At 43.5% G+C, this 22,896-nt stretch overlaps 2 protein-coding genes across 2 annotated transcripts in view; both read right to left on the reverse strand.

The window, feature by feature from the left end:
* Positions 1-14,179, reverse strand: part of phf19 (PHD finger protein 19) — a 53,183-nt gene extending 39,004 nt beyond the window's left edge. Inside the window, exons 1-4 of the mRNA XM_048244601.1 lie at positions 14,023-14,179; positions 12,155-12,429; positions 8,320-8,401; positions 2,791-2,889 (exon numbers count right to left, since the gene is read on the reverse strand). Coding sequence (XP_048100558.1) covers positions 2,791-2,889; positions 8,320-8,401; positions 12,155-12,328 — 355 coding nt within the window. The 5' untranslated portion in view covers positions 12,329-12,429; positions 14,023-14,179. The remainder of the gene's footprint in view (positions 1-2,790; positions 2,890-8,319; positions 8,402-12,154; positions 12,430-14,022) is intronic.
* A 420-nt stretch (positions 14,180-14,599) lies between these two features.
* The window catches only part of traf1 (TNF receptor-associated factor 1), a 29,783-nt gene continuing 21,486 nt past the window's right edge, over positions 14,600-22,896 (reverse strand). Inside the window, exons 8-10 of the mRNA XM_048244575.1 lie at positions 21,947-22,124; positions 20,767-20,915; positions 14,600-15,540 (exon numbers count right to left, since the gene is read on the reverse strand). Of these exons, the coding sequence (XP_048100532.1) occupies positions 15,322-15,540; positions 20,767-20,915; positions 21,947-22,124 (546 nt within the window). The 3' untranslated portion in view covers positions 14,600-15,321. The remainder of the gene's footprint in view (positions 15,541-20,766; positions 20,916-21,946; positions 22,125-22,896) is intronic.

Genomic DNA, 22,896 nt, shown 5'->3' on the forward strand with positions numbered 1-22,896 from the left:
AAAATCACTGACTGTTTAATTAATGCTGTTTATTACAGAAGGTTTTCTGGCACAGAACTTTACTGATTATCACATTAAAAAGGCCATTGATGTTGTTTATAGCATAACATTATTTACGGTAAATTAGTCCTGTAATAATCAGACCTGTAATGGCTGCTGTGATTGTAATAATCAGACCTGTGATGTAGTGACTGATGTTGTTTACTAAGTGTTTTGCTGTGACTGATGTTGTTTACTACAGTAAGTGTTTTGCTGTGACTGATGTTGTTGTTGTTTACTAAGTGTTTTGCTGTGGCTGATGTTGTTGTTTACTAAGTGTTTTGCTGTGACTGTTGTTTAATAAGTGTTTGGCTGTGACTGATGTTGTTTACTAAGTGTTTTGCTGTGACTGTTGTTTACTAAGTGTTTTGCTGTGACTGATGTTGTTTACTAAGTGTTTTGCTGTGGCTGATGTTGTTTTTACTAAGTGTTTTGCTGTGACTGATGTTGTTTACTAAGTGTTTTGCTGTGACTGATGTTGTTGTTTACTAAGTGTTTTGCGTTGTGCTGGTAATGGGTCACACACCACCGGCATGAATATTCATGAGCTCATGAGCATGTGTGCTAATCAGGCCTGGTGAAGTGGCGGGGTCCGTGTCAAATCTACTGACCAGGCTGTGAGAGTGTGTGTGTGTGTGTGTGCGTGTGAGCATGCACGCATGTACATGCGTGTCATTACTGTCATTACATTAGCCGGCCAGCAGATAGACCCCACTCTACAACATTCATTTGGTGTGTGTTCATGTACAGTGTGTGGGGGTCAATGTAAAGTGTGTGTGTGTCCATGTAGAGCCCTTACAGAAATGTCAGGTTTCTGGCGAACAGTTGCCGCAAAATTTGCGAGGTCATATTTTCACATGCAAATTAGGTTTCTGGCAAATAGTTGCGGTTAACTTTTGGTAATGTTGCAGCAAATTTGCAGCAATGTCATTATGCAAATTAGGTTTGTCACCAGAAATTCACTGGAAGTTTGCCATTATTGGCTAAGTGAAGTGGCATTTCACTGGCGAACACATTTTCCACTAGTGGCATTTCACTGGCGAACACATTTTCCACTAGTGGCAAAACTTGTCATTGTTGCCGGAACTTTGCTGGTCAACACTGGCAAACTCCTGGCAATATTTTCTAGTGAACTCATTTGTTTCCCACAAGTCACCCACTAGTTTGCTTCAAATCTGCTGCAAAAATTACATTTTGTAAGGGAGTGTGAGTGTGTCCCTGTACTGTGTGGGGCTCCATCTAGAGCAGTGTTTCTCAAACTTTCACCAACACACTCAGACCAAGGACCACTTAACCAGTAAAAAAAAACTCACCTACTTCAACAGCCTACTCACTGAACTAGTGTTGTCACGATACCAAAATTATAGTTTCGATACTGATACCAGGTCAAGAATTGCGATTTCGATACTTCTTCGATACTTTTTAAAAAATGTATTTGATTTGGGGGCCCCCACCCACGTCATCAGTAATATTGAATATAGTGTGATCACCACACCAGTGGCCATCCTAGATTCTGCCCGACTTTCCACACACACACACGGAAAATAATGACTTATGTCATATGTTTCTATTTGATATATTTTGGAATTCATATAAAGTTATTTTGCTAATAATGTATAGTATTTTATAATCTGCATAATTATTAGTGGCTAAAAAAAATGTAATTTGAATACTTCATATTGATTTTTAAAGTATTACACTTAGGCATATCTTTAATGTGGTGTGTAAGGCTGATTGAGTGCACATTGGTGTAATTGAGTGCCTGTCACTTTAAGATATAGGCTATGTGAGAGTAGCCTTCAGCCTCACGGTTTTAGGCTAGTGAATAATAGTTGCGCATGGTGCGTAAGGATATGTGGATGCAATTCATTATGTTTTCTATGTCATTTGATAAAATAAATGTTCAAAAAACTAACAAGTCGAAGAAAATCTTTCTGGGATCATAGAAGAGCTAAGTGTCTTGCAATGTTCATTAATGAGTTTAGTGACCACCCCACGAATGACAGACATGACCTGAGCTAGCGGGATAGTTAGCAAGGAGCTCTCTCCAGATGTAAAAGTTTGCCATGGTTGCGTAGCCTATTTTTAAATGACTTTACACCCAATAGAATGCCTAAATTACCTAAATAGGTAGGTTAGCAACACAAACTTGAGAGATGCAAGTGAGCAAATCAACTTGATATTAGCCTATTATTATGTGTCACAACAGCACCTAAACTAGCAGCAATGTCTCACTGTTCCGACAGCATACGTGTGTGTGAGGAGAAATGACGCACAGGCTATAGGGGAGGAGGCACTAAAAGCATGCCTTGCGCACACGCATGTTACTTCAAAACAACACGGTCATTCTTAAAAGTATCGATACTAATAAAATTAGGTATCGTGACATTTTTAATTTCAGGGTATTGCGATACTTTTGTAGTATCGGTGCACCGTGCAACACTACACTGAACCACCTTGCTTATTGTCTTTGCACCTTGCTTATTGTGTCAGAAGATTCATTTAAACTGGCGTAGCTTACATAAGCAGTGTTGCAGAACTGTCTGGATTTACATACAATTTGGTTCAATATTGCAAAAAACTATATTATATTTTACCACGTCTGCTCGCGGACCACTTGGGTTAGCTTGCGGACCACCAGTGGTCCTCGGACCACACTTTGAGAAACACTGATCTAGAGAGTGGGTTGTGTGTGTGTGTGTGTGTGTGTGTGTGGGGAACGGCTTGGGTCTGGGTCAGGCGGAGACTCACCTATTCCACATTTGCCGCAGATAAGAATGACATTGGTGCCTGGTACCGACACTATTTCCGAGCACACAGAGCACTTGGGTTCCTCACCGGGCACTCCAGCTGCAGAACACACACACACACACACACACACACACACACATGAATCATACTCAGCCTGGTATACTAAAATGACACACTCCAGTGTTTCCCCTACAGTGTATTTAACAGCGCCGCCGCTGGATTTTCAGCGCCGCTGCAACATAATATCACAAGATTCACTTAACACACTGTAAAAGCACAATGGCCAACGCCATCTCAAATTGTTTTCTGAAAGTCTTGAGGTTATGCATCAAACCGCGACTCAGCCTCTCATTATTCAGGACATATATGCATGATGTGTCAGGTGATTACAAGCCCAAAGACAAGTCTGCAGCCCATATGGCTAGCCCACGCTCTGAACACGGTTACATTGTTTAGCTATCCGACTGATGGGGTCTTGTTCACAGTGTAGCCTATGGTGTCATCGCTCACTTGTAGGTTACACAATAAATAGCCTACTTATAGGCCTGGTGACAATAAAAATGATATTAGTTATATTTCATCACGGTTGTTTGTATGCGTGAATTCGCTGTAGCCTATGCCATATGTTAAGCTTGAGCAATTCCTCTGATCCAAAGCCTGCTTTGACACATTGACACTAATGTGAAACATGCATCCTCCTCTCCTAGCCTACATCAAATAAAAGAAACCAATTCATGATTACCTAAAATGAATTTAACATGGGGGAAAAAGTTTGTTGCATTTAGCCTACTGTTGTGATGCGTTCTTTCTGCTGATTGATTCACGTCCGGTGTCGCCAACTCTGAGAACTCTTGCTCCGGCTGACAATTTTATCCAGAGAGCTGATTTCCCAAAGATGAGTCTCCATCAACATTCAACGACAAATTATTAAAACGTAAGTAATGCAATAAGTAAACCAATGTGCTACAAAGGTGTATGGTCTTAACGTTAATTGTAGCCTAGACTTGTAACGCTAGCTTAGGGCTACATGTAATGTTTGCATGGGGAAAGCTAGGCTTAACACAGTCTAGGCCTGTTTAAACTTTCTGATAGTTAAAGGAAATATGAGCATATGTTGGCATATACGATAGCCCTAAATTCTGTCCACTTAGCTATAATAGGCTATCACAAACAGACCTTTTCTATGTTTTGCGCATTGTGACATAGGAGCCTACATTCTCTTATCAGAAAGACGGTTCTCATAACTTCAGCGTTCTCTTGACGGGTGAGACGAACGGTCGTGACTTCAATCAAGCAGCCTAGGTCCTTTTTTGAAAGGTTAATTGTGAGTGAGTTGTATGGTAACTGTGGGAGTGATGTAGAAGAAAAAGTGAGTATTTACTTTTTATACGGGGTTGTTGTTTTGGGACTGAGAAATAGACTACAAGGAGAGCATCTGGCTACGCATGCGTGTCAGCATTAATGGCCCCCCAACAATTCAATTCAATTGCACAAAGAGCCTTTTAGAGATGTTCTTTGAAAAGCCCAGAAAAATTAAGTGCTCGCAGATTGGGGTGTGGCCTTTGCCATTAACCCTTTAGGTTTACAGGTTTAAAAAAAAAACATCATTCGATTTTTACATCAAAATTTCAAAAAGGCCATGGCTTGAAAGTGGTCAGAGATAAAGTCCTACTGTAAATGTGAAAATCATTGAGTATGAACAAAGTTTAAAAAGTGGGTAAATTTACGCATCTAATTTGCATATTATGATCGCCACTGAATGACAACCACCACTCAAAATTATGCTCATTTCAGTAAATACTGGATGTTGAACATATATTTGAGCAGTTTTGCTTACTTTTTGTCATTTCACCCACATAAACACCTGAACAGGAAAGCGTGTCACATGTAAACCAACAATAGTAAACTATTACTATTACCACAAACCTTATTCTACTATACAATAAAGTAGCCTGGTCAAATCAGTTCCTATCGCTGGGTGACTTTGCAGTTCTTCAGAGCCTATTTTTACTACCCTGTTGTCTTTTTACTACGTCCATTACGACAACATCATCACCTTTACCACTGGCACCTTCAGCTACGTTGGGCAGAGGGTCGACATAGCATTGTATGCTTAGTGAACACTGTCGCAAAGATCGCCAAATGACGACCTCCATTCTGGCAGACCCAGCGCGGACTAGGCGATCAGCTCATATTCTCCAAAAGGCAGATATTCTCCTTCAGAATCAGACTAGGTAAATAAACAGACCCAAGACTTCATCCACATGCTAACTTTTTTTATTCAACATTTGGTGTATTTCTGCTTCAATTTGTGCAAAACTATGGCCTGCATTGCTTCCGTGTTGTGGAGGAAATGCACGCCTTCTTATGTGTTTCTCGTGTTAAATGTCGGCGTGTAATACCCGCGTCCATTCACGACACTTATCATCACCATTACCACTGGCACCTACAGCTATGTTGGGCAGAGGGTCGAAAATAAGCATTGTATGCTTAGTGAACACTGTCGGAAAGCGCCAAATGACGACCTCCATTCACAGACGCCTCATTGACTATCACTGCTAATAGACGATCGATCATATCCGACATCTTCACTGTCATCACCACATACATTACATACAGTACTCTGCTTGCAATAGTAAGTCCCTGACCCCCAACACACACACCCACATCATCACTGTCAACACCTCACATACATACAGCACACTGCTTGCTACAGTAAGCCTCCTCTACATACTTGCTGCACACTGCCCCCCACACACAGCACATTGTCTTCAGGATCTTCTCCAACACACATCCTCTACATACTTACAGCACACTGCCCCCACCTACCCACCTACACTACACACACACACACAGTCACCGCCCCACCCCTCCCCCACACACACATCTTCACTGTCATCACTCACATACATTACATACAGTACTCTGCTTGCAATAGTAAGTCCCTGCCCCCCTACACACACAGCACATTATTTCATCAGGAAGCTTCTCCAACACACATCCCCAACATACTTACAGCACACTGCCCCCCAATACACATTGTCTCATGAGGAAGCTTCTCAACACACATATTGCACACTGCCCTCTCCCCACATACACAGCACACTATCCCATCTCCCTGTCATCCCCCAACACACACACCAAGACCCTGGCAGTTGGGTTAGCCCCTTTGAGCCGTGGATCTGCCCAAGGTTTCTTCCTTGGTAAGGGAGTTTTTCCTGCCCCTGTTGCTCTTAGGTGCTCCTTGCTGGTGCCCTCCACCCAATCCCAACTCCTCCCCACCTTTTTTATGCAGCCCTTGCCACTTAATCTACTAAACCCTCTTCTACTGCACTTTTTTTACCCCCATTAATGCACAAATAGGCTGACACCAGACATAATTTCAATATTCTCCAAAAGGCAGATATTCTCCTTCAGAATCAGACTAGGTAAATAAACAGACCCAAGACTTCATCACATGTAAATTTTTTTTTCAACATTTGGTGTATTTCTGCTTCAATTTGTGCAAAACTATGGCCTGCATTGCTTCCGTGTTATGGAGGAAATGCACGCCTTCTTATGTGTTTTCTCGTGTGTAATCGCTAGTAATACCACGTCCATTACGGACACTTATCATCACTATTACCACTGGCACCTACAGCTATGTTGGGCAGAGGGTCGAAAATAAGCATTGTATGCTTAGTGAACACTGTCGGAAAGACGAAATGACGACCTCCATTCACAGACGCTCCGTGACTATCACTGCCAATAGGCGATCGATCATATCCGACATCTTCACTGTCATCACTCACATACATTACATACAGTACTCTGCTTGCAATAGTAAGTCCCTGACCCCCCCCCAACACACACACTTACATCATCACTGTCATCACTTCACATACATACAGCACACTGCTTGCTACAGTAAGCCTCCTCTACATACTTGCTGCACACTGCCCCCCACACACACAGCACATTGTCTTCAGGATCTTCTCCAACACACATCCTCTACATACTTTACAGCACACTGCCCCCACCTACCCACCTACACACTACACACACACACACAGTCACTGCTCCACTCCCCTCCCCACCCACACACACATCTTCACTGTCATCACTCACATACATTACATACAGTACTCTGCTTGCAATAGTAAGTCCCTGCCCCCCTACATACACAGCACATTATTTCATCAGGAAGCTTCTCCAACACACATCCCCAACATACTTACAGCACACTGCCCCCAATACACAGCACATTGTCTCATGAGGAAGCTTCTCCAACACACATATTGCACACTGCCCTCTCCCCACATACACAGCACACTATCCCATCTCCCCTGTCATCCCCCCCACACACACACCAAGACCCCTGGCAGTTGGGTTAGCCCCCGAGCGAGTGGATCTGCCCAAGGTTTCTTCCTTGGTAAGGGGTTTTCCTTGCCCCTGTTGCTCTTGGGTGCTCCTTGTTGGTGCCCTCCACCCAATCCCAATCCTCCCCCACCTTTTTTATGCAGCCCTTGCCACTTAATCTACTAAACCCCTCTTCTACTGCACTTTTTCCCCCCCCATTAATGCACAAATAGGCTGACACCAGACATAATTTCACTGCATTTCTTACTTCCAGTAACTATATGCATGTGACAATAAACTTCCTTGTAAACTTCCTTGTATATCCGCCAAAATGCAGATTTTATCCTTTAGAATCAGAATAGATGAATAAAAGACCCGAGACTTCATCACACGTGAATTTTTTTTTCAACATTTGGTGTATTTCTGCTTCAATTTGTGCAAAACTAAGGCCCTGCGTAAACTTCCAGCGTTATGGAGGAAATGCACGTCTTCTTCGTGTGTTTCTCGTGTGTTTCTCCTGTGCTTCCTGAAAACTTTGAAAAAAAAGGTTGAGCTTGAATCGAAGCTCTGGGTGTCTGCCATCTAGTGGTCAAGAGTACAAATGAGATTTTACACTATACTCGCGTCTATCGTCTGTTTTAATCAGTGACGTTGTTTGTCGCAATTTTGCGACTTTGGCGGGTAAAGGGTTAAGACAAATTTAAATAAATTGTAAATAATCTTTTTCTGGGTTGTGCCATTTCATTTTTCTTCTATCATTTTTAACCAATAATGTAAAAGAAAGCTGAAAATGTCCACAAAAGAAACACGAAGGTATGATATAAAAAAATAAAAAATATATTTTTTATAATATATTTTATATATTATATATAGCAGTAATAGCACCGCTGCTGGAAAAAATTCTAGGGGAAACACTGCACTCACTGTCATGCTTGTACGTATTTGATATTTGAGTGGGGTGTTGCTTCAATGCCAATCATTTGAAATGAAAAGTTACTTGATGGTGCCGGCTCTCCTGTCCAAACTACTATCTCTCCTCCTGTCCCTCTCAACTCACCATGGTGTATGTCTGTGTGACTGTGTGTGTGTGTGTGTGTGCTCTCAACTCACCCTGTTGTATGTCTGTGTGACTGTGTGTGTGTGTGTGTGTGTGTGTGTGTGTGTGTGTGTGTGTGTGTGCTCTCAACTCACCATGTTGTATGTCTTTCCACAGGACCCAGAATTTGGAGTTGTCCTCAAACGTAACAAAGCAGCTCTGTTTTGGGGGACTGACCTGGAACACAAACAAACAACCAATCAGAACAGAGGGGCATCAGGGACAGCCAATCAGAACAGAGGGGCATCAGGGACAGCCAATCAGAACAGAGGGACATCAGGGACAGCCAATCAGAACAGAGGGGCATCTGGGACAGCCAATCAGAACAGAGGGACATCGGGGACAGCCAATCAGAACAGAGGGATACCAGGGACAACCAATCAGAACAGGACATGAGGTACATCCAACCAGGACTGCGGTCCCATAGAGTACAGTGGAGGGACATGGAGAGTGTGTTCAAACTGATGGATGCTCAGAGTTCAACGTCACTTTTACAAAACACACCCATGAGAAACATCAAATCCCAATCAGAACGCAGAATGTTAGAGACAACCAACCAGAAGAGGATCTCAGAAACAGCCAATCACAACTAAGAGACATCAAAGATAGCCAATGAGATCAGATGGACACTGGATGAGGACAAAAAGGACACAAACAGGATTGTAGGCGCCTCTGATGTCCTTGTATCTTCGTTGCATCAACTGCAAAGCACTCTGGGTCAACTCCTGTTGTTTACAATGTGCTATATAAACACAGTGACTTGGCTTGACCCCAGCAGAGCCAATCAGAGGGACGTGCAGCAGCACCTCCAGCAAACAGGAAGTGAAGCCTTTAGAACATCAAACACCACCTCCAGCAAACAGGAAGTGAAGCCTTTAGAACATCAAACACCACCTTCAGCAAACAGGAAGTGAAGCCTTTAGAACATCAAACACCACCTCCAGCAAACAGGAAGTGAAGCCTTTAGAACATCAAACACCACCTCCAGCAAACAGGAAGTGAAGCCTTTAGAACATCAAACACCACCTCCAGCAAACAGGAAGTGAAGCCTTTAGAACATCAAACACCACCTCCAGCAAACAGGAAGTGAACCCTTTAGAACATCAAACATCAAGTGAAGCCTTTAGAACATCAAACACTAGGTTTGGGAACATATAGGATGTAAGACATGTCTGTATGATGCACTGTGTGTGTGTGTGTGTGTGTGTCTACATGGAATTCCCATGAGGCTGTTAATATGTACAGTTTCATACACACCCCTTACCAGAACTGTGTAAGTTCCGTAAAACTGTTACTGATGACATCCTAGGTTCCGCTTACCATAATGGTGTGTGTGTGTATGTGTGTGTGTGTGTGTTTTGTCTTTAGAGTGGTCAGCAGAAGCCCTTCACACAGGCAGTCCACCCTGTTTCCATCCACAGGAGTGACCTGTGACGAGGACACGGCGTGAAGGGGCAGGGTGGACGCCTGTCATGCCATCTGCAGTCCGCTGTCTGCCAAGCACACACAGGGTGGACACGGCGTTTTTCCACCAACAGAGAACTGCTTCTTGAACCTATTCCGTTCAGAATTCTTTAAACCTCGGTGCTATCTAGTGAACCAGCCGACATTTCCACCAGTTTTGAGCGGAACCTCGATGTCATCAGTAGACAGTGTAGTGTGCAGTAAGCACCCACTTTGGATTACAGGAAAAAACAACTCTTCAGGTTCCGGATCAGTTTATGTTTGGCTGAAATGCTCCGGCTCAACATCTGGAGTGGGAACCAGAACGGAACCAGAACAGAACCAGAACAGAACCGGTTATCTGTTGGCGGAAAAGGCCTACAAGTGTCAGTGGAACCAGAACAGAACCGGCTATCTGTTGGCGAAAAAGGCCAGAGGGTCAGAGGGTCTGAGCTGCAGCTTTCGCCAGGATAGTGTTTCACAAACAGTCCTCTCATGCCACACCACTCACAATACAAACCATAATGACACTAAACATACCGTGAGAACATAACACATTTATTCAATGTTAATAAAACACAAGTTTCTTAATGTTATTTTTTTATTTTTTTAAGCTCTTACGCAGAGAAGGGGGTCAGGGTTTGGAAGGTTAGCTTCAGCCAGTTAGCATCCAATCATCTTTAAAATGGTGTCCCTCAAGTGCTTACTTCCACCCACATTTTACAATCACTGGTTGACACTTGCACACTTATTGTCTATGTGGATTGGTGGATGAGCTGTCAATTTCCTGTTGGAGAGATCAGCCAATCCACATGGATGACATCATTTTTGGCCAGTAATGTCCCATCGGAGCGAGTGTTGGACAGCATTTTAAAGATGACTGACATGTGACTGCTCTTAAACATGTGATTGCTCTTGGACATGTGGCGTATGTCAACTGCAGTTTGGGAACCACTGCTCTAAAAGATGTGACGTATGTCTTGGACATGTGACATGTCATCTATGTCAACTGCAGTTTGGGAACCACTGCTCTTAGACATGTGACGCATGTCATGTATGTCAACTGCAGTTTGGGAACCACTGCTCTAGAAGACATGTGACATATGTCATATATGTCAACTGCAGTTTGGGAACCACTGCTCTTGGACATGTGACGCATGTCATGTATGTCAACTGCAGTTTGGAAACCACTGCTCTAGAAGACATGTGACATATGTCATGTATGTCAACTGCAGTTTGGGAACCACTGCTCTTGGACATGTGACGCATGTCATGTATGTCAACTGCAGTTTGGGAACCACTGCGTTAGGAGATGCAGGTGTCATATCTACAGGCAGATACAGGTAACAGCAGCTTAATGACCTCTGATATAGAATAATCAGATTACAGCTCATCTCTAATTGAATGTTATCCCATGGTGCTAAATCAGGACACACTGCTAACACACACACACACACACACACACACACACACACACACACACACACACACACACATATATATACACATAACACACCAATGACTGTACAAACCATGGACACCACAGCATGCACTTATGCTCCACAGACATGAGGTCGGTCCTTAAAGAGTGGAGCCAGGGTCAGTCCTTAAATAGGTCAGAACTTAAAGAGGTCAGTCCTTAAAGAGGTCAGAACTTAAAGGTCAGTCCTTAAAGAGGTCAGAACTTAAAGAGGTCAGTCCTTAAAGTCCAGAACCTAAAGAGGTCAGTCCTTAAAGAGGTCAGAACTTAAAGAGGTCAGTCCTTAAAGAGTGGTGCCAGGGTCAGAACTTAAAGAGGTCAGTCCTTAAGGAGGTCAGAACTTAAAGAGTGGTGCCAGGGTCAGAACTTAAAGAGGTCAGTCCTTAAAGAGTGGTGCCAAGGTCAGAACTTAAAGAGGTCAGTCCTTAAAGAGTGGTCCCAGGGTCAGAACTTAAAGAGGTCAGTCCTTAAAGAGTGGTCCCAGGGTCAGAACTTAAAGAGGTCAGTCCTTAAAGAGGTCAGCCCTCTCAAGATGCTGCCATGGTAACAGCATTTTCTGATTGCCTTAACCCGAAAAAGGTCATAGTTGGTAAAAGCAATAATTGAATTAAGACGTGGAGTTTTCTAATTTTAGTTGCATTGTTGAAGTGCGTTGTATGCATTAATACACCTTAATCACACTATAAAATACTATTAGAATTTTCAGTGCAGATCTTTTACAGAATCAACTGCCTTTGCTAGTAATAATCCAACTATGCTGTGTAACATGCAAAAGGTAATATGAATGGAATATTCTATCAACAACTCATGTAAACCCCATAATTGCAATATTGTCTTATACTGAATAAGGTCAATAGTCACATTATTGCTGTGTATGTAAACTTAGTCACTGAAACACTGTGCTAGTTTTAGGTCTACTACCATATCACCTATCCCTCCCTCCCTGATGTCCATTAAGTCCATTTGGTGTGAGTTGTGATCAGTGGTCCAGACATGCACGCACTCACCCTCTGGATCTTGCCCAGGTAGTAGAGGCCGTCGGACCAGCAGCACAGGACATACTGGCCCACGGTCAGGCTGGCCTCCAGCTCGCTCACGCTGCGCTCTCGCTTGGGCAGCAGGCGCTTGGGTTCCATCTGGTCAGCCGCCAGGTAGTCGTCTCTGTAGGCCGACTCCAGCATGCTCGCTCTCACCACTCAGCCCGACACACACACACACTCCAACACACACACACACTCCAACACACTCACACACTCCAACACACTCACTCACTCAAGCACACCTGTGGGAATACACACATTCACAAACACACACACGTGCATGCACATGCACAGGCGCACACACAGGGTTGAGCACAGACACACACATGCATGCATGTGTGCACACACACACACACACACAGAGAGAGAGAGAGAGAGAGAGGGAGAGAGAGAGAGAGACTTAGTACTTAGAACTCAACAGGAACACATCAGTCCAAATCCACAACTGAAGCTGATTAATTTTCTTTTTTTTTCTCTTTTCACAGACTGCATTATTGACAGCACAAGAAGCAGTGTGACTGCTCCTTGTCTTATCCATAAACAGTCATAGCATATCCTTGACAGGCCAACATGACAGCTATAATTCAGACAGATTTCAGCGCACCACAGAAAGTCCCTGTCATGTTGATGGAGTTGTCACCGACCGCAACTGTGCTCAAACCAATAAGCTCTCCGCTAATTCAAATCTTAAACTTTGTGAGCTGTCGAGAAAGACATCAAGTGAAGCGCACGGGCGGGCCTGGCGGATTAATACATCCTCAGTCTCAGAACAGTAGTGAGAACCGGCAAGGATCACTCAGGATGTTCTATTTTTTTGTGACTTCACCGGGGGACTGTCGGTTGAGTCAGTTGCACCACGATATGACTGATATCAAAACTAATGCTTGCCGGGGCAAAGTAGGGCAGCGCTTGAAGAAACGCCCTGAGGTCTCGGCGCAGCCCTTAATCACTTTCAGACAGTTATATTTTTACACGTATATTTTAACACTGCCTGTTATAACTAGTCTTGTTGGCTGGTACGAATTTATACCATGAAAGGTCGATATGCGCACTTGGTTTGTAGTAGAAGTTGGACAGTGGAAAGTTGCTCACTGTAGCTAGCCCCTCCTACACATTTTTGTTACGTCCTGCTTTGAATCGCTGAACTGAAGGAAGACGAGCGGTTCAAAACTACGCTACGAGTTCATTTCAACAAGTGCAAGACCTATGAGTCAACATTGAAACTAGCGCCCAAACTAATCATACTTTTCACTGTTAAACTACGTACAACACTACAGGACACAATTTACGGTGATAGATATCGACACGCTAGCGAGCTAACATTACTGTATGATGTGCAGTGATCCTTGCCGCTGCTGCTTGCTGCCGTTGTAATGCTCTTGCTATTTTGTTTGTACTGTAAGTGCTATAAGCAATCCACTAAAGCATTTCTTTCTCATGGCGTTTCTGCAGCATATCATTCATCAATCAAAGCGTACTACAAACTGGCGGTCAGGGCATGCCTTCTAAACTCTTACCATGCGTGAGCTCTGCAAACAGAGACGTTACTGGATCAGCAACGTAACGTTAGTGCATCGGGTAGCTTTGCTTATCTAGCGCCAAACCAAGTGTCGTTAGTTGCCAAGTGTAACGTACGAATGATCAGATTTTAAAAAACAAAACGCTGTCAACATTTTAAACGTAATGACTGGCATGACATCTTTAAAATGGTGAGGAAAAACACGTAGGGCGAAAACCTGCAAAAATGTTAACGTAAGTCCAACTTGGATGAGTTAACTGCTATCATACATTACAGTTATCCAGGGGTCACAATTCGTTTTCTTGTTCTTACTTACCTGATTGAATGCTCTCCGATTTAAGGGCAATAGTTCACAAAACGCATTAATAACTTCAGAATCACTATATTCCATTCGCAAAGTAATACTTTAGTAGTTAACGAGAGTGCAGCGCTTGAGTTCAGACTGTGCAAGTCGCCATTTTTTCACTTTTTCCCGCGAATCATTTACGTTTTGCTTATGTAATTACTATGGCAGCATCATCATACAGGAAGGTCGGGATTTCAAAGTTTGATTCAAATTGTCTAGCTTTCTGTCCAATGACATTGCATGGAAAATTACACAGCAAGTTAGCTTTCGGAGAGACCACCGATGTGTTTGTATTTTTCCCTAAAAGGGCAAAAGGAATTTTGAACCGCAAACAAACGTCAATAGGCATTCGGTATCCACACCATTCACAGCACTAGGGTAGCCTATGCTAATAACAATATAATAATAATAATAATAATTTTCTTGTCGTTGTTTTGCAAATTCTGCTGGGTGGTTCTTAACAATGTCTACGCCTGCCTATATTTGTCACAAATTGACTTGTGTGTGTGTTGATGGAGGGTGACAAACTTTGCAGGACATATCTCAGCACATTAATATCATTTTATTATCATGGTGTGCCTTTGAACAATTGAATAAATAACACAGAAAATGAAATTGCAAGTACAAAGCTTTACATCATACAAAGTTGTCCTGATACAAACATATAAAAAAACCTGTAAATCTGTACTGTGGCAAAGAAAGTAAAAGTTCATCACATTGTCAGAAATCCCCTTGGTAAGATAGCAGCTGCCTGTAATCTTATTCCAACTCACAGTGAAACCATTTATTGAGCGTGTATGAAACAAAAACCCTTGAAAGCTTTCAGGTGATTTCTACAGGAATATTCAGAATACTTTTGCATGGACCATTTTCAAATTAAATGAAGTGAGTCATTCTCAAATGAAAGGGCTCTAGGGGGGTTTCAGAGAAATGTAATGTAATTATTTAGTATGACCTCCTAGTGTGACTTTTGAACAGATTTGGCCTGTTTCCCTAAACCTATGGTTTGGCATACACAAACTATAGTATTACAAAATGATTGTAGTCTTTTTTATCTGTGTGACCTATATAAACTATAGTTCTACAAAATTAATCTTTTTGATCTGTTGTGTTGTTCATCTACCAGAGGTCAATTAATTAGCACAACAAAGTTTTAGGGAAATACGCTGTTTGGGGCAGTTCTGGGTTCTGAAGCCGGGGTCGGGTCTGTTATCAAGCCAGCTGTGTTCTGGGTCTGGTTCCGTTCGGGAGGAGGTTCTGATCCCATCCTTAGGAAGAGGTGTCCACAACGCATTTGACGAAGAGTGTGTTCCCCTTGCAGTACGCGTATTTGGGCGAGGACAGCTTGCTCAGCGGGCAGAAGCAGGGGCAGCCACTGGCCACATTCATGTCTGAAGTGGGCCGCTTGAAGGACGCGGAGGACAGGTCGGGTCGGAACGCATCCAGAACGTGTTCCCTCTGGTTCTGGTCTATCAGGAAGAACGTGACCTATGGGAACAGTTAATGGATAAGAAAGAATGTGACCTAGGGAACAGTTAATGGATAAGGAAAAGGCAACCAGATGAATAAAATATATTTATGATACTATCATATTTGTGTTATTAACATATTATAGATATTTGTCGATACCGGACGGTATAACGAGACACTAGGTGGACGGTATATCGAGACACTCCTAATCTAGGCGGACGGTATACCGAGACACTCCTAATCTGGGTGAATGGAGGGATTAACGGAGACAAACTCAGTTAGGGAGAGGATCAGCCCCCAGGCAGAAGAACCTGGAATAATGATGACGGAGTTGATTAGTTTGTTTGATACAGAACACTGGCATACTGTAAAAACACATGGAAATTGTGTCTGCCTTGTGTCTGCAATGAAGGTAATTATAGTGCTTTGTGCATTTGGTTAAAAAAACAGGATGTTTTACAGATCTTCAGTTACCTAATGGGAAGCCTGTAGCCATTTAATTTGCACCTTCCTGAAATCCTGAACATGAGGGTGAAGGCAAGAGATGAAGCTGAAAGCACACTGGTAACTCTCTCACCTGACAATATGTCAGCGAAAAGGCTTATAACACACACACACACACATATATAACACACACACACATATAACACATACAGGGATGACCGGAGCACTCAGAGAACGTTTAAACCTTTTTTATTAAGGTGCACAATTCTAAAAAAAGTTTAAATGTTCTCTGAGTGCTCCGGTCATCCCTGGGTTTAGTCTCTCTGAAGTGGCCCAGCCAGTCTTTCTGACTCTTTAGTCCTGGACTGTGAGCACCGATAAGGCTTGAGCGCAAGTGACACCTGTCTTACATATAACACATATAACATGAAACACACAAAAGCACATACAGGTGCATCTAAAAAAACATAGAATGTCATAGAAAAGTCCAATGCCCTGCCCAGACAGAGAGATTAAAAGCTCAGAAACATTAACTAGCTAATTAGAGTTCAGGAAACATTAACTAGAGCTCATTTCAGGAAACATTGTGTTTGGACTTAAAGCTGCAGTTGGCAAGTCTGACAGTTTGAGGGGACTTTGAATGTTTACAAATCTCATGCCCCTCCCCCACTACCACAAGCACCCTCTCATCGAGTTTGTGCTCGTCAGTGCGCACCAGACTGTGATTGACAGTCAGACCTCACACAGCCCTGCTCTGATTGGACCAGAAGAACCGGGAGCTGTGGTTTTTTGCAAAACAAATATCAGGCTCTAGGTGGACGTAGAAGTGCATTTTTTTTCTAGAACCGGCTGATTTATGTTATGCTGTCGGAGCATAGTGTCGGTTTCAGTGAATATGATCAAAATAATCTTGCCAACTGCAGCTTTAACTAGCTAATTAGAGCTCATTTCAGGTCGACAGTTCTGTATAATAAATGTTTTATTCTAATATTTTTAGATTCTAGATTTTTGATTTCCCCATATGTAACATACTGTATATCACATCCCCATGTGTAACATACTGTATATCACATCCCCATATGTAACATACTGTATATCGCATCCCCATATGTAACATATGTCACATCCCCATATGTAACATAGGGGCAGCCGTGGCCTACTGGTTACGCTTCAGACTTGCAACCGGAGGGTTGTCGGTTCGAACCCCGACCAGTAGGCACGGCTGAACTGCCCTTGAGCAAGGCACCTAACCCCTCACTGCCGCCGTTGTTGCAGGCAGCTCACTGCGCCAGGATTAGTGTGTGCTTCACCTCACTGACTGTTTACTGTGTGCTGAGTGTGTTTCACTAATTCACGGATTGGGATAAATGCAGAGACCAAATTTCCCTCACAGGATCAAAAGAGTATATATGCTTATATACTATACTTATCACATCCCCAATGTAACATATATCACATTCCCATATGTAACATATATCACATCCCCATATGTAACATACTGTATATCACATTCCCATATGTAACATATCACATCTCCATATGTAACATACTGTATAGCACATCCCCATATGTAACATATATCACATTCCCATATGTAACATATATCACATCCCCATATGTAACATACTGTATATCACATCCCCATATGTAACATACTGTACTATATCACATCCCCATATGTAACATACTATATATCACATTCCCATATGTAACATATCACATCTCCATATGTAACATACTGTATATCACATCCCCATATGTAACATATCACATCTCCATATGTAACATACTGTATATCACATCCCCATATGTAACATACTGTATATCACATCCCCATATGTAACATATATCACATCCCCATATGTAACATACTGTATATCACATCCCCATATGTAACATACTGTATATCACATCCCCATATGTAACATATATCACATCCCCATATGTAACATACTGTACATATGTAACATATCACATCTCCATATGTAACATATATCACATCTCCATATGTAACATACTGTATATCACATCCCCATATGTAACATACTGTATATCACATTCCCATATGTAACATATCACATCTCCATATGTAACATACTGTATATCACATCCCCATATGTAACATATATCACATCCCCATATGTAACATACTGTATATCACATCCCCATATGTAACATATATCACATATCCATAAGTAACATATATCACATCCCCATATGTAACATATATCACATCCCCATATGTAACATACTGTATATCACATCCCCATATGTAATCAGGGCTCCAGACTGCGACCAAATGGTTGCATTTTGTGACCAAAATTTGAGTGTGTGACTGAATTTTACATCCAGTCGCACATGTGCGACCAGTAAATTAGTTCCTTTTTTTTTTACACGTTAAATGTGGAAAGGGCGCGCCAATGAATCTGGAGTCTATCTGTGGCAGGCCAATGAGTGTGAGAAGGATAAGGAATGGCCTCTGAGTGGCTAATGTGTGGAGGAGGAGGGTCCTAGAGATAATCGAGCACACATACTGTAAACGTCTGTGGGAAGGAGACGGGTATCACAACCTGCTACGTGCGTCTGAACAATGAGCAAGCGAACAGACTCGTTCTTCCGACCTGCAGCTAGTGTGCTAGTACCAGAGTCTAGAGTCACAGTCGGATGATGAGTCAGAGTCAGAGGTTAGTGTGGCCAAAAAGGCCCCAACCCCCCATTTTCGGGAAGACTGGCTGCGAGAATTCAGCTGGTTGAGGTACTGTAAGGAGACAAACTCCATGAGCTGCGAATGTTGCAGTCGCTACCCTAACTTTTGGGAACACAAAGTTTGCCGACAGTGCAGGCACTTCGCAGTTTAAACACAATACACTAGTTAAACACAATCTTAGCAGTTTAAACACAATACACTAGTTAAACACAATCTTAGCAGTTTAAACACAATACACTAGTTAAACACAATCTTAGCAGTTTAAACACAATACACTAGAGAAACACAATCTTAGCCTCAAGCAGAGAGTATGCCGTGACATGTTAAAAAAGTGCACAATAAAATGTGACACTGAATTTGAAACAGCACATTGTAATTTCTGCATCTACTGTATTATCAAAGTATGCAGGGTGGGAATTTCACGGCGGCCAGACGGCCATGGCCCCTTGTGTTGGCCGTGATGCCCCTTTGGAAATCGAAGGTCTGTGTCTTATATCCTTCAGACACAGACGGAGGAACGTACCACTTCCTTCAGACACAAGTCCACAGAACAGACAGGGGTGGTGGGGGCAACGCTACATACGTTTGGTCAGTACTGTGATGGTGGTGGGGGCAACGCTACATACGTTTGGTCAGTACTGTGATGGTGGTGGGGGCAACGCTACGTACGTTTGGTCAGTACTGTGATGGTGGTGGGGGCAACGCTACGTACGTTTGGTCAGTACTGTGATGGTAGTGGGGGCAACGCTACATACGTTTGGTCAGTACTGTGATGGTGGTGGGGGCAACGCTACATACGTTTGGTCAGTACTGTGATGGTAGTGGGGGCAACGCTACGTACGTTTGGTCAGTACTGTGATGGTAGTGGGGGCAACGCTACATACGTTTGGTCAGCACTGTGATAGTATATATACTCTTTTGCTCTCGTGAGGGAAATTGGGTCTCTGCATTTATCCCAATTTCCTAGGGTTAGTGTAGTGAATTAGTGAATTAGTGAACACACAGTGAGGTGAAGCACACACTAATCCCAGAGCAGTGAGCTGCCTGCAACAACAGCGGTGCTCGGGGAGCAGTGAGGGGTTAGCCGTGCCAACTGGTCGGGGCAACCATCCGGTTACAAGTCCGAAGCGCTAACCAGTAGGCCACGGTTGCCCCACGGCTTCTGGTAGTAGTGGATAGGTCTTGTGTCCAGTTCAGCGCTCTGTATCTGCAGCCGGATGGAAACAGTGTGGACACTTGGTTCAGAGGCTGGTCTGTGTCAGCGGCTATTGTGCGTGCTAGGCGTGTGATGTCATTTATGTCTGATAGGCTGGGAGTGGGGAGGCTGATTATCATGGTGGCAGTGTGTGTGTGTGTTTTTTTGCAGGTGATCATGGTGGCAGTGTGTGTGTGTGTGTGTGTTTTGCAGGTGATCATGGTGGCAGTGTGTGTGTGTGTGTGTGTTTTGCAGGTGATCATGGTGGCAGTGTGTGTGTGTGTTTTTGCAGGTGATCATGGTGGCAGTGTGTGTGTGTGTGTTTTGCAGGTGATCATGGTGGCAGTGTGTGTGTGTGTGTGTTTTTGCAGGTGATCATGGTGGCAGTGTGTGTGTGTGTTTTTGCAGGTGATCATGGTGGCAGTGTGTGTGTGTGTGTTTTTGCAGGTGATGGTTAGCATTGAGAAAAAGGGGGAGCAGCACAGCGGGGGGTACAGGGGGAGCAGCACAGCGGGGGGTACAGGGGGAGCAGCACAGCGGGGGGGTACTTTTGTAGAGTAGCAGCAGCGGGGGCTCTCACTCACACACACACACAATCTTTGTTGTGCACATTATAACATATAATCTTTGTTGTGCACGTTTCTGAATGGCAGTGACATACTCATTGAATTTAAGTTATAGTATGTACTTCAAGGCTTTTGATTTGCAAGTAAGACTTTTGCACTTGCTAGTAGTAGGTCCAAGACGACGGTAGTAGAAGGCCTATACTCTAAGGCTTTTGCCCTGGTGAGTAAGGCAGGGTAGTAGAAGGCCTATACTCTAAGGCTTTTGCCCTGGTGAGTAAGGCAGGGTAGTAGAAGGCCTATAGTGTTTTTGCACTGGTGAGGATGACACTCACCTTGTGTCGGAAGGGCCAGGTGAGCAGGGCATCGTACTCGCCCCTCATGATGACGAAGAAGAGCGAGATGTGGGTCCCCCGTCCGACGCCGTCTCCATTCAGGTAGAGCCGCAGACACACCTTAAAGCCGTACCTGGACGTGTAGAACGCTGGACAATAGCAACACAGTACACACCTTAAAGCCATGCATGGACAATAGCAACACAGTACACACCTTAAAGCCATACCTGGACATGTAGAACGCTGGACAATAGAGAAGCGAAGTCATGACGTAGCGTTGTCAAGGCAGCAACTTCACTGGATCTAAACAAATCAATCTAACCATAGTAGTCACCATAGCGGTGGCTTTATTAATCTATTTAAATAACTTTACAACGTTTCCAAGACGTTAGTATATTTTTTTTACACTGTAGGAATCACATACTACAACATATATTCATACCAACACAATCAAATTTGTGACTGCAGAGTTTTATTTTAGCATGGGTTTCCTCCGTAAAAGAGACCTGCATGTAACTTCACAGCATGCAGTTAAAATCCTTAAATTCACGGACGTGTCTTGGCTTTATTTTTTTGGCAAAAAACGTCACTCTTAACAGCCGCCAGACTTTGAGAAGACGTGAAATATCCACTGGAATTTGGTTTCTTTCTATTACACCTGCCAGGGAATCCGTGTTATGTGGCTAAGCTACTGCCTAGCAGCCTACATTTAAAACCATTTATTAGCTAGAAATGGTGCCACATGTCTACATTTAATGCTGTTTAAGCCACTTCGAAAGTTTGTTTAGATCCAGTGATTCTGTCGTCATGGAAACGGAACGGCACACTTCGGTACTCTATAGCAACACTGTACTATGCGTTTGCAGGTTATTAGTGCAGTAACACACAGCTCTGCACCACAACAATGCAGTATGAAGGTCTGAAGTGTGTGTGCGTGTGTGTGTGTGACTGAGAGAGAGACAGAGTTAGAGAGAATATGAGTGTATAGCAAATGAAACTCATTTTATTTAATGTAAGCATCTTCCTCCTGACTGTCAAGATATTGCTGGTGTAGACTCTGTGCATGTGCGTGTGTGTGTGTGTGTGTGTGTGCGTGTGTGTGTGTGCATGTGTGTGTGTGTGTGTGTGTGTGTGTGTGCATGTGTGTGTGTGTGTGTGTGTGTGTGTGTGTGTGTCCTACCTGGAGAGTAGAGGCTACTCCTCTGTCCCTGGGCGGCCTCCTGCAGCTTCTGGTTGATGTCGGGGACCCGCCAGAGGAAGGTGCCGTCATAGGAGACCTCCTGCAGTGCACTCACCCGCAGCTGGAGGGCGCTAACGAGCCCCTCTTTCATCACCAGACGCTGCTGCTGCTCTGCTATCTAAAGCAAGGGGGAATGCACAACACACACACACACACAAATACCGTACACAAACACACACACACACACACACATGCACGCACACACATATCGTACACACACACACATGCACGCACGCACACACACAGAGAGAAACACACATGTCAACTACTGCTGTTGGCCCACAATCTACAAACTAGGAGGAATATACACACTTTCACACACACACACACACACACCTCACACACGCACACACACAAACACACACACACACCTCACACATGCACACACACAAACACAGCTAACCCACACACCTTACACACGCTCTTTTCATGGAGCCAGGGCAGGCGTGGTGTTAATGGTGACCATGTGACCTGTGTGCATTTGAGGTAAACGGAGCTCGTTTTTATCGATAACAACAATGCGCGTCTCACTCAGACGCTGTTTTCCACTGAGATAAATGAATCCATTTTCTTCTCTTGTGTGTTTCCTCTCCTTTGTTCCACAGATGATATGGCGCATGAATGATATTGAGTACGGCCATGTTTACAGCCCTCATGCAGTCTGATAAGAACTACAATAACACAAAAGCTGAGGGAATGTAATGATTGCTTTCTAACACGTTCGTGTTTCTCCTAGCGTGCTAGCACTAGGATGAGATGAATAGATTAAGCCCAGCATGGCAACATATGTTAGATGAGAGAGAGAGAGAGACAGAGAGAGAGAAAGAGAAAGTGAGAGAGAGAAACAGAGAGAGAGAGATGCCTTTTGAAAACAGAGGCCACCCTTTCTT

Source organism: Alosa alosa, chromosome 5 (assembly GCF_017589495.1).
Source record: "Alosa alosa isolate M-15738 ecotype Scorff River chromosome 5, AALO_Geno_1.1, whole genome shotgun sequence".
In the NCBI taxonomy this organism is placed as follows: Eukaryota; Metazoa; Chordata; class Actinopteri; order Clupeiformes; family Clupeidae; genus Alosa; species Alosa alosa.